The sequence below is a fragment of the Myotis davidii genome, unplaced genomic scaffold (genome assembly GCF_000327345.1).
Source record: "Myotis davidii unplaced genomic scaffold, ASM32734v1 scaffold1439, whole genome shotgun sequence".
NCBI lineage: Eukaryota > Metazoa > Chordata > Mammalia > Chiroptera > Vespertilionidae > Myotis > Myotis davidii.
Window position 1 is genome coordinate 538,974 of NW_006292342.1, and position 13,257 is coordinate 552,230.

At 56.7% G+C, this 13,257-nt stretch overlaps 1 protein-coding gene across 2 annotated transcripts in view; it reads left to right on the top strand.

Moving 5' to 3' along the window:
* Positions 1-3,433: 3,433 nt before the first annotated feature.
* Positions 3,434-13,257, top strand: part of LOC102752957 (cAMP-specific 3',5'-cyclic phosphodiesterase 4A) — a 22,251-nt gene continuing 12,427 nt past the window's right edge. The window contains exons 1-8 of one of the 2 annotated variants that reach the window (XM_006765766.2): positions 3,434-3,539; positions 4,394-4,430; positions 4,529-4,599; positions 5,379-5,428; positions 5,616-5,728; positions 9,243-9,336; positions 11,255-11,472; positions 13,096-13,194. In XM_006765766.2, coding sequence (XP_006765829.1) covers positions 3,493-3,539; positions 4,394-4,430; positions 4,529-4,599; positions 5,379-5,428; positions 5,616-5,728; positions 9,243-9,336; positions 11,255-11,472; positions 13,096-13,194 — 729 coding nt within the window. In that variant the 5' untranslated portion in view covers positions 3,434-3,492. Of the gene's footprint in view, positions 3,540-4,393; positions 4,431-4,528; positions 4,600-5,378; positions 5,429-5,615; positions 5,729-7,344; positions 7,788-9,242; positions 9,337-11,254; positions 11,473-13,095; positions 13,195-13,257 lie in introns of those variants that run through there. The other variant, XM_006765767.2, reaches the window with a different exon arrangement.

The window sequence follows — 13,257 nt, forward strand, 5'->3', positions numbered from 1 at the left end:
CAGGAGCTACCAAGATATCCGAGGTTGGTAGCTGCCTCTGTGGGTCTGGGAGGTGCTTGGGAGGGGTCACGCTACAAACCGATGCCGCTACAACCAGTGCCGGCCGGGGTGCTCAGCAGGAGGCACAGGGCAAGCTGAGGCCAGCTGCCACCTGCCCGGGGCCTCTGGACCTTTGAGAGTGTTTAGGAAAGTCTGTAGCACAGGCCAAAGCTGGCTGCCTGGAAAAACAGCCCTTGAAAGTGGCTCGGGCGATGTGCTGAAGTGTGCTTTTTAAAAAGTTTGAAATTTGTACTTTAATATTTCAGGTTTCTTTATTAAAATTGGAATATCTGATTACTCAGGGCTCCAGCCCCACTCTGCTTCTTGTGTTGATTGTCTGGCCCTTTTGAACATCTTATTTATTATTATTATTTATTTTTTAAAATATATTTTATTAATTTTTTACAGAGAGGAAGGGAGAGGGATAGAGAGTTAGAAACATCGATGAGAGAGAAACACCGATCAGCTTCCTCCTGCACACTCCCCACTGGGGATGTGCCCGCAACCAAGGTATATGCCCTTGACCAGAATCGAACCTGGGACCCTTCAGTCCACAGGCCGACACTGTCCACTGAGCCAAACTGGCTAGGGCTGAACATTCTATTTATTGAGAATAATATGCTCTGATGGGGTCAGATAGGCAGAGGGCAGCAGCTAACACAGTGCTTCTCAACCTGTGGGTCACGACCCCTGAAAAAACATCCCGCATATCAGATATTTACATGACGATTCATAACAGTAGCAAAATTACAGTTATGAAGTAGCAACGGAAATAATTTTATGGTTGGGGGTCGCCACAACATGAGGAACTGTATTAAAGGGTCGCAGCATCAGGAAGGTTGAGAACCACTGGAAGGAGTCACAAGACTTCTGGTTTCGAATTCTGACCCATCATGGTCTTGCTGTGTGACTCAGAGCTAATCATTCTCCTCTCGGACCCTGGTTTTCATCTGTAAGAGGGAATCAGTGAATTCCCTCTCCACTCTCCGCACCGCAGAAGTAGTCTAGAAAAAAAGACTCCATAATATGGTTGCCGTTGTCCGGTTCTAAGAGATTTCAGACTTGTTTCTTAGCGGAGGGACTATTTAAATAATGATCTTATGCTGGCTTGCAGTAGGTAGGGCGGGAAAATGGAGGGCCCCGTTTCCTCCCCCTCCTCCTTTGAACCCCTCTGAGCATAGCATGAAATCTGCCCACTAGCCTAAGCCCCTCCCTGTAGCAGTGGAGTAAGTGACCAGAGGTCAGAGGCCTTCCCAAAGCCACAGCGCATGTGGCGGGCACACAGCTCCCATTCTCATACTCAGTTCTCCGCATCGCCTGCCTTGCTGAGGCCGCTCCCCAAGTGGCCTATGGGGGGCTGACAGACTTGGACTTGCCAATGTTTTTTGAACTCTGTGCCAGGCATGGTTCCGAGCATTTTACCTGCATTAATGCTGGTCACCTGGATGACCCGAGGGACATGGTGGTTTTGTTCGTCGTGTGCACAAGGAAACTGAAATTCAGTCACTTTCTTCAAGTCATACAGCTGGGAAGTGGCATGGCCGGCGTCCCCCTGCCTCATCCCGAGGTTCTCAGTCTTGCCAGTGCCCCAGGCCGGGGTCCCCTTGTCTCCCTTACCTGTCGCCGTGTCTCTGTCCTGGTCTGCATCTCCATTCCAGCCGCCCCAGCTTCCTCGCTGGCCTTCCAACAAACACTGAATCCTGCCCCAGGTCTTCGCACTTGCTGTTCCCTCACCCTGGAGTGCTTCCTCCTGACCATGGTCTGTCTTCCTTCTTGTCCTTCGGGCCCTGCGCGGATGTCACCTTGTCAGGCTGGCCTGCTTCAACCACAGCAGCTAAAATCAGCTCTCCAGCAACGTGCCGTCATCCACCTACTTTTAATTCTCTGTAGGCCACAGTCCAGCCCATGGATTCACGTATTCATTCATTCATTTATAGATTTTATTATCCATTCAGTAAACGCGGACTGGGCGTCCATTATGTGCCAGGCCATGTTCTTGGCCCAAGGGGTACAGCAGTAAACAAAGCAGACAAAAATCCCTGATCTGCAGTACTTACTTCTAGAAGACAACACACACAGTAAAGAAGCAAAATATAGATTATGTCCAATAACTAGTATTTTTAAAAATATATTTTTATTGATTTCAGAGAGGAAAGGTCAGGGAGACACAGAGAGAGAGAGAGAGAGAGAGAAACATCAATTCAGGTCAACGAGAGAGAGAGAGAGAGAGAGAAACATCAATGATGAGAGAGAGTCATTAATTGGCTTTAACTGCCTCCCGCACACCCCACACCGGGGACTGAGCCCGCAAGCTGGGCATGTACCCTGACCGGGAATTGGACTGTGACCTCTTGGTTCATAAGTTGACACTCAACCACTGAGCCATGCCAGCCGGGCAGTAGTGTGCTTTTAAGAAAGGGAAATATGAAATATTATGACAGCGGTTGGTGAGGGGAGGCCTTCCTGAGGAGTTGACTTTTGAGCTGAGACCTGAAGGTGAAAGGGGAGCCACTGGGATCTGGGCAGGATAAACAGCCGGTGCAAAGGCCCTGAGGCAGGAATGTGTATGGAATGTTTAGGGGACAGCGAGGAGGCCACTGCGGCTGGAGCACCATGGGCGAAGGGTAGAGAGGGAGGTCACAGGCAGGGCCTGGTGGGCTGCAGCGAGGACTCTGGCTTTTCCTCTGAGTGAGTTGGGGGCCATAGAAGGTTCTGAGCGGACGAGGGATATGGCCTGACTCAAGTGTTTACAGGCTCCCTCTGGCTGCTGAGGGGCAAACAGACCGAGGGGCAAAGACAGGAGCCAGGGACCAGGGCAGAGGAGAATGCACTGGTCCAGGCAAGTGATGAGGGGGGCTGGCCACAGACGGGCTGAGAAGTGGGCCAATTCTGCATAGATTTGAGCAGTGAGGCTGCTGTGAGGTACAGTGGGAAAAGCAGGGTCAATGAGAACCCCGCCACTTGGCGTGTGCGTTGTTACTAGGCCAACGTGTTGAAAGTCCAGCCCTCCCATGTCATCCCCGTGAAGCACAGGTCATGGTCACTAATGTCCCCCAGCACCTACCACAGAGCCTGGCTCACAGAGGCTCTCAGTACTGTTGATCCCTGCGATTCTTTGTCTGCCGTCTCTTTTGGGGTGTCTCTCTCTTTAGTGTCCTCTATCTGTCCCTCATTTCTGACAGGAATTCCCATACCTCCCCCCTCCCCCGTTCCTCTTAACCTCCCCAATGCCATCTCAGCCCCCCTGACCCCGGTTCCTGCCGCCCCTGCAGCCTCGAGGGGGAGAATGGAAGTGAGTGCCTGGCCAGCCTGGGTGAGGGGATGATGGCTGTTTGCAGCTGGTCACACACCCTTCAGGGTTGGGGTCCCCACTGGGGTGCCTGGCCAGACGCCGGGGCGGCCGCCAGCCAGCGCCGTGAATCTTTCCTCTACCGCTCCGACAGCGACTATGACATGTCGCCCAAGACCATGTCCCGGAACTCATCAGTCACCAGCGAGGCGTAAGCATTCCCTAACCCCACCTGCCAGCTGCTCCAGGCCTGGCCCTTTCACAGGCTGCCCTTCCCAGCAAGGAGGGGGCACGCTGCCCAAGCCCCCAGGGGAGGGCAAACGCCCCCCTTCCCCCTGTCAGGAGCTCAGTCCCTTATAGCATGTCCATCCCGTGAGTGCCCATCCTATCTCTGCCCCCCACCCAGCCACACCTAGCCCCTCCCTCAGTTCAAGCCCCTACCCTTGTCCATACAGCCCCCACCTACCCATTGGCTGCTGGGGCCAGGCCCCACCTCAGCCTGTGTCTGTAGCAAGGAGGGGAGACCCCCCAGTTGAGGCCCCCCCACCGCTGCCGCCACTGCTTCCTCCCAGAATCCACTTCTGCTGAGCAGCCTCCCCTCCCCTCCGCCAGCCCTTCCTAAGCCAGCTTCCCTCATCATTGCCACCTACGGAGGTGTGAGCACCCCCAGACCTGCTCAGCCCCCTCCACTCTCATTGGATCCTCCAGCCCTTGCCCTACCCACCAAGGTACCCATCTCACACACACCCACACACCCCAGGCCCCTTTCTGCCCTACTCCCCTCCCTACCCACTGCTCTCACCTGCCCCCACCCACCTGAGCCCTTCTCCTTACCACCATTTCCTTCAGGACTGGCCCCTGCAGCGTGTTCACTCTTGTGAGGTGTGAGTGCCCTCTCCCCCCACCCTAAGGAGCCCCCTCCCTGCCCACCAGCCTCCCTGGGCCTGGCCCCCACAGAGTGTCCCCCAGGAGAGTTGCTTCTCTGGCGCCCCCCCCCCCTCCACTCCCAGGCCCTTTGGCATCCCACTGTGCGGACCCCTGACCTACCCCTGTCCTGGATTACAGGTATGCTGAGGACCTCATCGTGACGCCATTTGCCCAGGTGAGACCTCGCCCCCGAGGAGGGAAAGGACTCCAAACCTCCCCCACGCTTGGGGACAGGGGCCCAGTACCCTCTCCTCACTGCCGTCCTGATCCCAGGTGCTGGCCAGTCTCCGGAGTGTTCGCAGCAACTTCTCACTCCTGACCAACGTGCCCATTCCCAGCAACAAGTAAGTTGAGCTGGGCCCCAACGGCCATGATCGTGAGCTAGGCACAGCTGGGTCCACGGGGGGTTCTGCCTTGTGACCTCAGGCAGGCGCTTGATCTGTCCGTTCAGGTAACAGCTCCCTCTGAGCCCGTAAACTCTTGCCATTCAAATGCCTAAGACACAGAAACCTTTATACATAAAGACTGAGGGTCCCAGATACAGGGTGGTGAGACCATAGGCGGCCAGTCACCCCGGCCTCGGGGCCGCTCCTGCCCTTATGCTAACTTGCTGGACAGATAGGATCCTGGGGTGTATCTGCTCCCCCTTCATAAAATAAGAATTTAATAGCTGCCCCACTAGATGGCTGCTGTGAGGAGTCCAGAAGATGACAAATGGAAAGTGCTAAAACATTGCCCAGCACATAGTAAGTGCTCGCTGAATAGGAGTACTTCTTTTGGGTCAGGGGTATGGCTGAGAGCAGCTGGTCCCTCTGGGAGGTCTGGGGGCCGGGGGAGCGGGTGGGGGGGGGCATGGAAGGAAGCAGGAACTTTGGAGACACAAGACCTGACCCTACTGCTGATCAGCCATGTCGTCTCCAGGAAGCTGGTTCACCTCCTTGAACCTCAGTTTCCCTGTCTGTAAAATGGGTTCTTGTGGGTTCTGTGAGAGGCTGCAGAGTACATGGCAGCGTGCCTGGGACACACTGAGTGCTCAGCAAAAGGAGTATGGGCACCACTCACGGAGAGGGGGGCAGGGATCTGGAGGGGCCCAGGGTGGCACTGGAGCCCCATTTCTTTGCAGGCGGTCCCCACTGAGTGGCCCAACCCCAGTCTGCAAGGCCACGCTGTCAGGTAAGCCCAGGGATAGTGGAAGAGGGCCCCTCTTACTGCCCAAGTGGGGATCCCTCGCCCAGGGTAGTTGATTCATCCCCTTTCCCAACACCGCACTCACCTGGCAGACCCCATCGCCACGGGGCCGGGGCCTCTGAGGGCCTGCCTGTGGGTCCTCCCCGTCACCACCCTGCTGCCCCTTCTCCAGAGGAGACATGTCAGCAGTTGGCCCGCGAGACGTTGGAGGAGCTGGACTGGTGTCTGGAGCAGCTAGAGACCATGCAGACCTACCGCTCAGTCAGCGAGATGGCGTCCCACAAGGTGTGTGGACCTCGCCTGTGGACCTCGCTGGCCGGCAGGGCGGGGCCAGTCCCTGGGTGGGGCTGTGGGTGGGGCTATTCCTAGGCAGAGCCTGTGGGGCGGGGCCTGGGGCGGGGCCAGCAACAGGGCGGTCCCAGTGGGCAGGGCCAATCTGTGGCTAGGGCTATAGGGTGGGGGCACAGCTTCTATAGGTCTTTACTTATCCAGGACCTAGGGAGCCTGGTGTGTGTGTGTGTGTGTGTGTGTGTGTGTGTCCATCCTGGGTGTGTGTGTGTGTGTGTGTGTGTGTCTGTCCGTCCGTGTGTGTGTGTGTGTGTGTGTGTGTCCGTCCGTCCTGGTGTGTGTGTATGTGTCCATCCTGGGGTGTGTGTGTGTGTGTGTGTGTGTACATCTGTCCATAGACAATCATGTTTCTTGGGGCGGGTGGTGTGCTTGTATCATCTATGGGTATGTACCTGCGGCTGAGTCTGTGTGGCTGTCCATTTGTTGGCTGCACATTAGCAGTGTGGGGCGGGGGTGTGTTCCGAGAGACGGCCAGGCGTGGAGTACAGATGTGTACCTATGGAGGGTGTGGGTGTGCACAGGCGATTATGCAGGGTTGTGTGTGGGTCTGGGCCGGAGGGATGTGTATGTCTATAGGAGTGAGTTGGTCCACATTTGTGGTGTGTATCTCCATGTGTTTGTGACTCTCCGTGTGTGCTGGCACACGTACGCGTGTGCTTGCAGGGGAGGGTACAAGCCTTCCATGGACAGCTGTGCAGACCGTGCCCTGCACAGCTCCAGGGTCACCGTTCAGAAAGTAGGCCGAGTGCCTGATGCTTCCTGGAGTGTGCGGCTCAGTGGCCGCCCCTGTGGGAGGAAGCAGCTCAGGAAATGACTGTGCAGGTGGGGGTGTCTGTTGGGGGCCGTGCATATGCCTGTGGGTGGAGATCTGTCTGGGAACATATAAGCCTGAGGGTGGCTGTGTCCCTGAGGGTGCGTTGAGCATCTGAGCATGTGACTATCTCTGAATGTGAATCTGCGAGTGTGTGTGTGTGTCTGTGTGTGTGTGTGCTCCCTTATGGATTTGTCAGGGTGTGTTTGTGTCTAAGGGCACGTGGGTATATGTGTTTGTTTGAAAGTGTCTGTGGGTGTGTTGAGTGTGTGTTTATAAGTGTGTCCCGTATCTGAGTGTTTGTCCCTTGGCGTGTGTCTCCATGTCTGGGTGTGGGTCTGTGATCTTGGAAGGGGCGTGTCTGAAGGCATTTGTATCTCTATGGACTCAGCTCTGTACCTACAAAGGTGTTACCCGTCAGAGTTGTGACTGTGTGTGTGTGTGTGTGCGCGTGCGTGTGGTCAGGGTACCACTAAAAGCATCTGGACATCTGTGTGTGTTCAGTGTGCCCAGTGTCTGGCTGTGTTAGCGTGGAAGGTGTGTCTCAGAGTGTTCGTATGTCCGTGAGTGTGGGGAGCGTCTGGGTGTGTGTCTTTGTCTCTGGATGTGTCCATGGAGGAGGCATGTCCTCGAGGGGTGTGTGCTGCCCTGCCTATCCCGGCAGCCCCACTTGGGCCTGGCTGAGGTCTATGGGCTCTGATGCCCCTTTAACGCCCCCCCACCCCCGGCACCAGCTGACATCACATGCAGCCTGCCAGTGCTGCAGTGAGCACGCACACACAGGCGCACAGACGGAGCCCAGAGCCCCTGAAGCCGCCTCCTGGGACCCTCGCCCTGCCCCTCCATGGGCAGGGGTCCCTGGCCACCTCCGACCACTGCTGTGGGGGGGCCCGCAGAGGCCAGGGGCTGGCAGACCATGTAACCAGGGCTGCCACCGGGAGCGCGGAGGGGAAGGGAGCCCCCAGCCTTGCTGGGCCGGCCCAGGCCCCTCCGCGGCTCCCCCTTCCACTGCCCACCTGCCCAGCACCCCACCCCCACCCCAGACTGTGGCTGCCAACCCCAGGACTCCCCAAGCTCTGCCCCTGTGCGCGGCAGCCCTGAGCGGGGCTAGACTCCAAGATGCCCTTGGTGGATTTCTTCTGCGAGACCTGCTCCAAGCCATGGCTGGTGGGCTGGTGGGACCAGGTAGGGGACCTCGGGGTGGTGGATGGGCAGGAGGCCCTCTGACCTCTGACCCATCAACCTCTGGTCTGAACTTGTGTGTTCAGCTGTGCACGTGTGTGGCCTGGAAATGAATGCTTATGACTGTGTCTCTGTGTGTGGCCCAGGGCTGGGTGTAGATGGTGGGTGGCTGGGGGTGTGGATCTCTCTGGGTGTGACTGTCGGTACACACATGTGTGTCTGCAGTGGTGTGGGGCCACCTACCTATATGCTTGTTTGCCTGGGGCATGGTGTGGCCCTGTCTGAGATCCTATGGCTCCGATTGTATTGTATGTTGGACATGTTTGTGAGTCTAGAACTACATGATTTTTCTGGGGCATGTGACCTCGAGTGTCAGTGACCACCTTATTGTACATGCTCCTTGATTTACGTGTCTGCGGCTGTGTGAACTGTGTAACAGAAATCTGTGTGGTTTGTGACTTTGTGGGTCCATCTTGCGTGTGCGTGTGCGTGTGCGTGTGTGTGTCTCTCTTTCTTTACGTGTGCCCAGGGTCTCTGGGCAGCACTGGGTGGAGTAAGTGCCCATCCAGGGTGGGCACGTAGGCTTACCCTTCCTGCCCAGTGTCCCTCTTGCATCTCTGGACACTGTCGGCTTCTGCTTTTGGGGTGCTTTGGCAGCTGGGAGGCGGGGAGCTGGTGCCCTTTCTCCTCCTTGCACAATGTCACCGCAGATGCTGTGTGAAGTAGCATGGGGGCGCCAGGAGAGGCCCCTTCATCTGTGCATCTGTCCGCCTCCTGGGGGCAGGGGAGAGGGGGCGATGATGGGGAAACCCCTCTCACGGGTGAAGAACTAGGGCTTCCTAAGCTCACCGTTCTCCCCTGCTCCAGACAAACCTTCTCTTTGCCCAGAACTTGGCAACTGTGTCCCTTCCTTCCCAACTGGGCTAAGTGCCGGAGGCCAGGACTCCCAGGGAGTGGGGTCCCTGTCTGGGGACACAGGGGCCAGGAGTAGCTCTGGGAAGGCAAGGGTTAAGGGGCCGCAGCCTACCCCGCCTTTCCCCCAAGCCCAGAAGCTGGTTGGAAAGGGAGTTGCTAAGGAGACTCCCATCTCCATGGCAATGGGATTCTCCTGATACCTCATTGGCTCCCTGTTAGGAGCCCCTCCCTCCCACAGGTGCCCCTCTGGCTCCTCCTTGGGGGCAGAGGGAGAGAGTATGGACCGGGGAGCCCCACTTCCTCAGGCAAGGAAAGAGATGCCAGGTCTCCCCAAGCCTGGGGACTCCCCAAGCCTGGGGACTCCCATCGGGAGCTGGAGGAGAGGAAGGGCTGACCCCTCCCCTCTGGCAGCGTGCTGGGGGCTCTGTTGGCTGAACAGAGAAGTAGGAGGCACTCACGGAGTCTTCGGAAGTTTCTTGGGCGAGGCTGACTTCCCCCCTTTCCCTCGCCTCCATCATTCCTTCCTTTTTGCCTCCACCTTAGTTCAAGAGGATGCTCAACCGGGAGCTCACACACCTGTCAGAGATGAGCAGGTCAGGAAACCAGGTCTCTGAGTACATCTCCTCCACGTTCCTGGGTGAGTGAGGGGCAGCCCGCGCAGGGGTGCACACCTGGGCTGGAGGGCCCCCCAGACCTCGGGTCCTGTTGCCCGCCTTTGCCCAAGGTGGACTCTGACTCAACTCTCCAAAGGCCAAAGTCACCATGGTCAAGAGTTCCCATACTCATGATGCCCCCAAATCCAGTGGGACCCTAACTTCTGTAGAACACCACCTTTCAACTGAAAAGCTCTCCCAAACTCAGGGGAAGCCCTTGGAACTCTGAAACTCATGACCCCAAGAAACCCCCAAACTCAAATAGGATTCCTAAACTTGATAATGCCTCCAGGCTGAGCCCTGGCCGGGTGGCTCAGTGGGTTGGAGTGTTGTCCGGATGTGCCACCGGGTTTGTGGGCTGGATCCCTACTTGGGCACCTGCTGGAGCCAACTAATGAACGATGAATGCGGGGCTTGGCAAGTCTATGTTCCTCTCGCTCTCTCTTTCTCTCTCTGTCTTCCTCCCTCTTCAACCAATACTTGTTTTTAAAAAAAAGATAAGAAAATGCCTCCTGCTCTGACCGGTTTGGCTCAGTGGATAGAACATCGGCCTGCGGACTCAAGGGTCCCAGGTTCGATTCCGGTCAAGGGCATGTACCTTGGTTGTGGGCACATCCCCAGTAGTGGGTGTACAGGAGGCAGCAGATCGATGTTTCTCTCTCATCGATGTTTCTAACTCTCTATTCCTCTCCCTTCCTCTCTGTAAAAAATTAATAAAAAATATTTTAAAAAAGAAAAAGAAAATGCCTCCAGGCTGAAAAGCCCCACAAAAGTTGTTAGAATCTGCAAACTTGGAGTCCCCCAAATTAAGAAGAGCCCCCCAAATTCAAGAGAGATGTCTAGACTCAGTAGGGCTCTCAAATGTAAGGAAACTTCTGCCCTGAAGAATCCACAAACAACCTCCAAACTTTAAATAAAAAACCTTCAAGCTGGAAAGTCTCCCACATTCAATAGTATCCCCAAACTTTAGGTAATCAAACTCAACAGACTTCTAAAGCTTAAGAACCGGAAGAGATTCCCCAAACTGAGGAGCATTTCCTCTCAGGGGCACCCTGATGCAGAGTACCCCGCCTTTATCGGAACCCTCAAGCTCCTGGAATCTCCAGTTCACCATACCCTCTGAACTCAAGAGCCCACGCTGAGAACATTCCTCACAAATGCAGGATTTCACCCTCACAGTTTATCACCAAAGGTTCCCAAAGTCAGGAGGTGTCTACCCCACCCCAAGTTTAAGAGAAGGTTCTGATTTCCAAATGCTCCCACCAGGGGGGATGTGGCTGTGCCAAGTTCTGAGGTCCAGCCAATGGGAGCATGGCAGGCAAATGACCCCAGTAGGGCCCTGTCATTGACTGGGGCCCGGGGGTGGGGGGCAGGTCACAATGGGTGGCCCTGACTGGGCTCTGGAGGCCCTTGAAAACTCAGAAAAAAGGCTCCAGGGCCTACCTGCCAGGCAGACTGGTGTTACCCAGTAGGGGTGGAGGTCCATGGAGCCGAAGACCATCCTTCTCTCCCTCCTCCCAGCACTGGCCACCACCACCAGTACTCTCCGTCACCATGGAGTTGTCTTCCCAGCCACCTCCAATCAGGGCAGGCAGACTCTCTAACATCCCCACCCCACTTCCTGACTTCCATGCCACCCCCCTGCCAAACCTTGCGATTGGGCTGGGGCCACTTCCCAGCTCCTGCCTGGCAGGCCCCAAAGTCCCCACCCCAGCCCACCAACTTCCCAGAAAAATTCCTACCTCCCCTCTGGTTTCCAGCCATGAGTAACCAACAGCATGACACCCAGAAGGGGTCTTCTGTCCTGGGCAAAACTTCCCAAAGCTAATGGGATGGGGGCTGAGGGCCAGATGAGGGGATCTCTGAGGGGGACCCATGCTTGCTCTCCTCCATCTTCTACAGACAAGCAGAATGAAGTGGAGATCCCATCGCCCATGATGAGGGATGGAGAACGGGCACCTCGGCCGAGACCCTCCCAGCAGCCCCCACCCCCGGAGCCACAGTTCCAGCCTATGTCTCAGATCACGGGGGTGAAGAAGATGACGCACAGCAGCAGCCTGACTGACGCCAGCATACCCCGCTTCGGGGTGAAGACAGACCAAGAGGAGCTCCTGGCCCAAGTGGGTGGGGGCCCAGCAGGGGCTGGGCTGGAGAGGGGTAGGGTTTCCTGGGGAAGGACTGGGTGTTGGGTGAGCCTGAGATGCGGATTGGGGGTGGACGGGTCCCCGGAGCATTCCTATGAAACCTTTCGTAAACCCACACAGTGTAAAATCAAGCCGTTGCCGTTAATTTATGTGTCTTTATTTGGTTTACTAGAGGCCCAGTGCACGAATTCATGCAAGGGTTAGGTCCGCCCCGATCGGGGGTGGGACCAGCCGGGGGAGGGGCCTTGGGCGATTGGCTGGCCTGCCCTGCCCCCTGGTTAGCCTTTTATTATATAGGATGACCAAAACACTTAATTACATCCAGTTTTACATGACGTGTAACACCCTTACAAGCTCTCTCAGGCTCTTCTGACACTTAGGACACTTAGGACAACGCTAATGGTTGCACAGGATGAACTGAGGGAAAGCACAGGTGCTCACAGACACAGTTCACAGCTCGGGTGCCCGGATGCCCAGGTGCCCCGTGCGGTCCTGGGAAGGAGTTTGGCAGGGCCGCTCGCTGCTCAGGGTGCTGCCGCCCGTGTAACCGCTGCTGCAGAACAAACGCCAAGCACTGTTTTCTGTTTTGGCTTTTCACCTCTTTTTGTAAAAGCAAAAACCCTCTTTGGATTTCCTTCGGTGAGCAGAAACAGGTCCTAATGAAGGCCTGTCCTAAAAGCCAGGGGCATGACAGGAACTTTCTGAGACTCTTGGAAGCAGGAGCAAAAAGGAGCTAAGCAAGGAGGTGGTCTCCGTGGGAGCCTGGCCTCAGCTGGGCCTCACGGGGAGCCGTGACAGCACCGCAGAGAGGAGCCCACCTTGAGGGGAGCGCACCGGCCTCTGTAGCCCCGTGTCATCACTAGCTGGGGGCTGCCCCAGCGGGGGTGGCATCATCCCCTCCATGTAGCTCCTGTGGGGGCAAAAGCAGTTTTCTGGAGAATGGGGCAGCCGTGAGCCTTAGAAGCATCAGTCCCCGCAGCGAGGAGGTGGGCCAGTGGCCGGTGAAGGGGATTTGGGCAGAACCCCAGCAGTGTGCACTGCAGGCCAGACGTCGGCCTGGCGTCGGACTCTTCCGAGAGACCTTGAGCCGAGGGGCCCTCGCATTGAGTTGTACAGTAGACGTGCTGCTGTCTCAGTGCTCACTCCACCGACATTTATTGTAGCTATCTGTGAGCTGACCCTGGCCCGTGCTGCCTTAGGTCCCCCCCACCCCCCATGCGCTCTAGCTGGGCCCCCTGCTGGGCCCCCACCCACTTGAGCTGGCACTGTTCTGGATCCTGGGAAGACGTGGAAAATTAGCCCATGTTTCCTTCCTCCTGGCCCCCATGAGCAGTTTAGCTCGAGGCTACAGGGTCTTGGGTAAGTGACATCCCTTCTCTGCCCCTGTCAAATGAGACCAAGCGCCTAGAGCAGTGCCTGGCAGATGATAATCGCTCCACAGACAGCCGCTGTGGTTGCTTTGCTGTTTCTCCGCCCAGTGGGCCCTGGGCTGTAAATTCCATACTACTGAGCATGCCACCCACCGGGTCAGCACTAGAGGCGCTACCTTCAGACCTAAGCCCTCACAGGCTCCTGATGTCTGGCCTCCATCTCCTCCAGGAGCTGGAGGACCTGAACAAGTGGGGCCTGAACATCTTCCACGTGTCAGATTATGCCAGGGGCCGCTCCCTCAGCTGCATCATGTACACCATATTCCAGGTAGGGGGGCGGGGGGCTGAGTGGGGCCGGAGGGGCAGTGAGAGGGAGGGGCGAGGGGCGGGG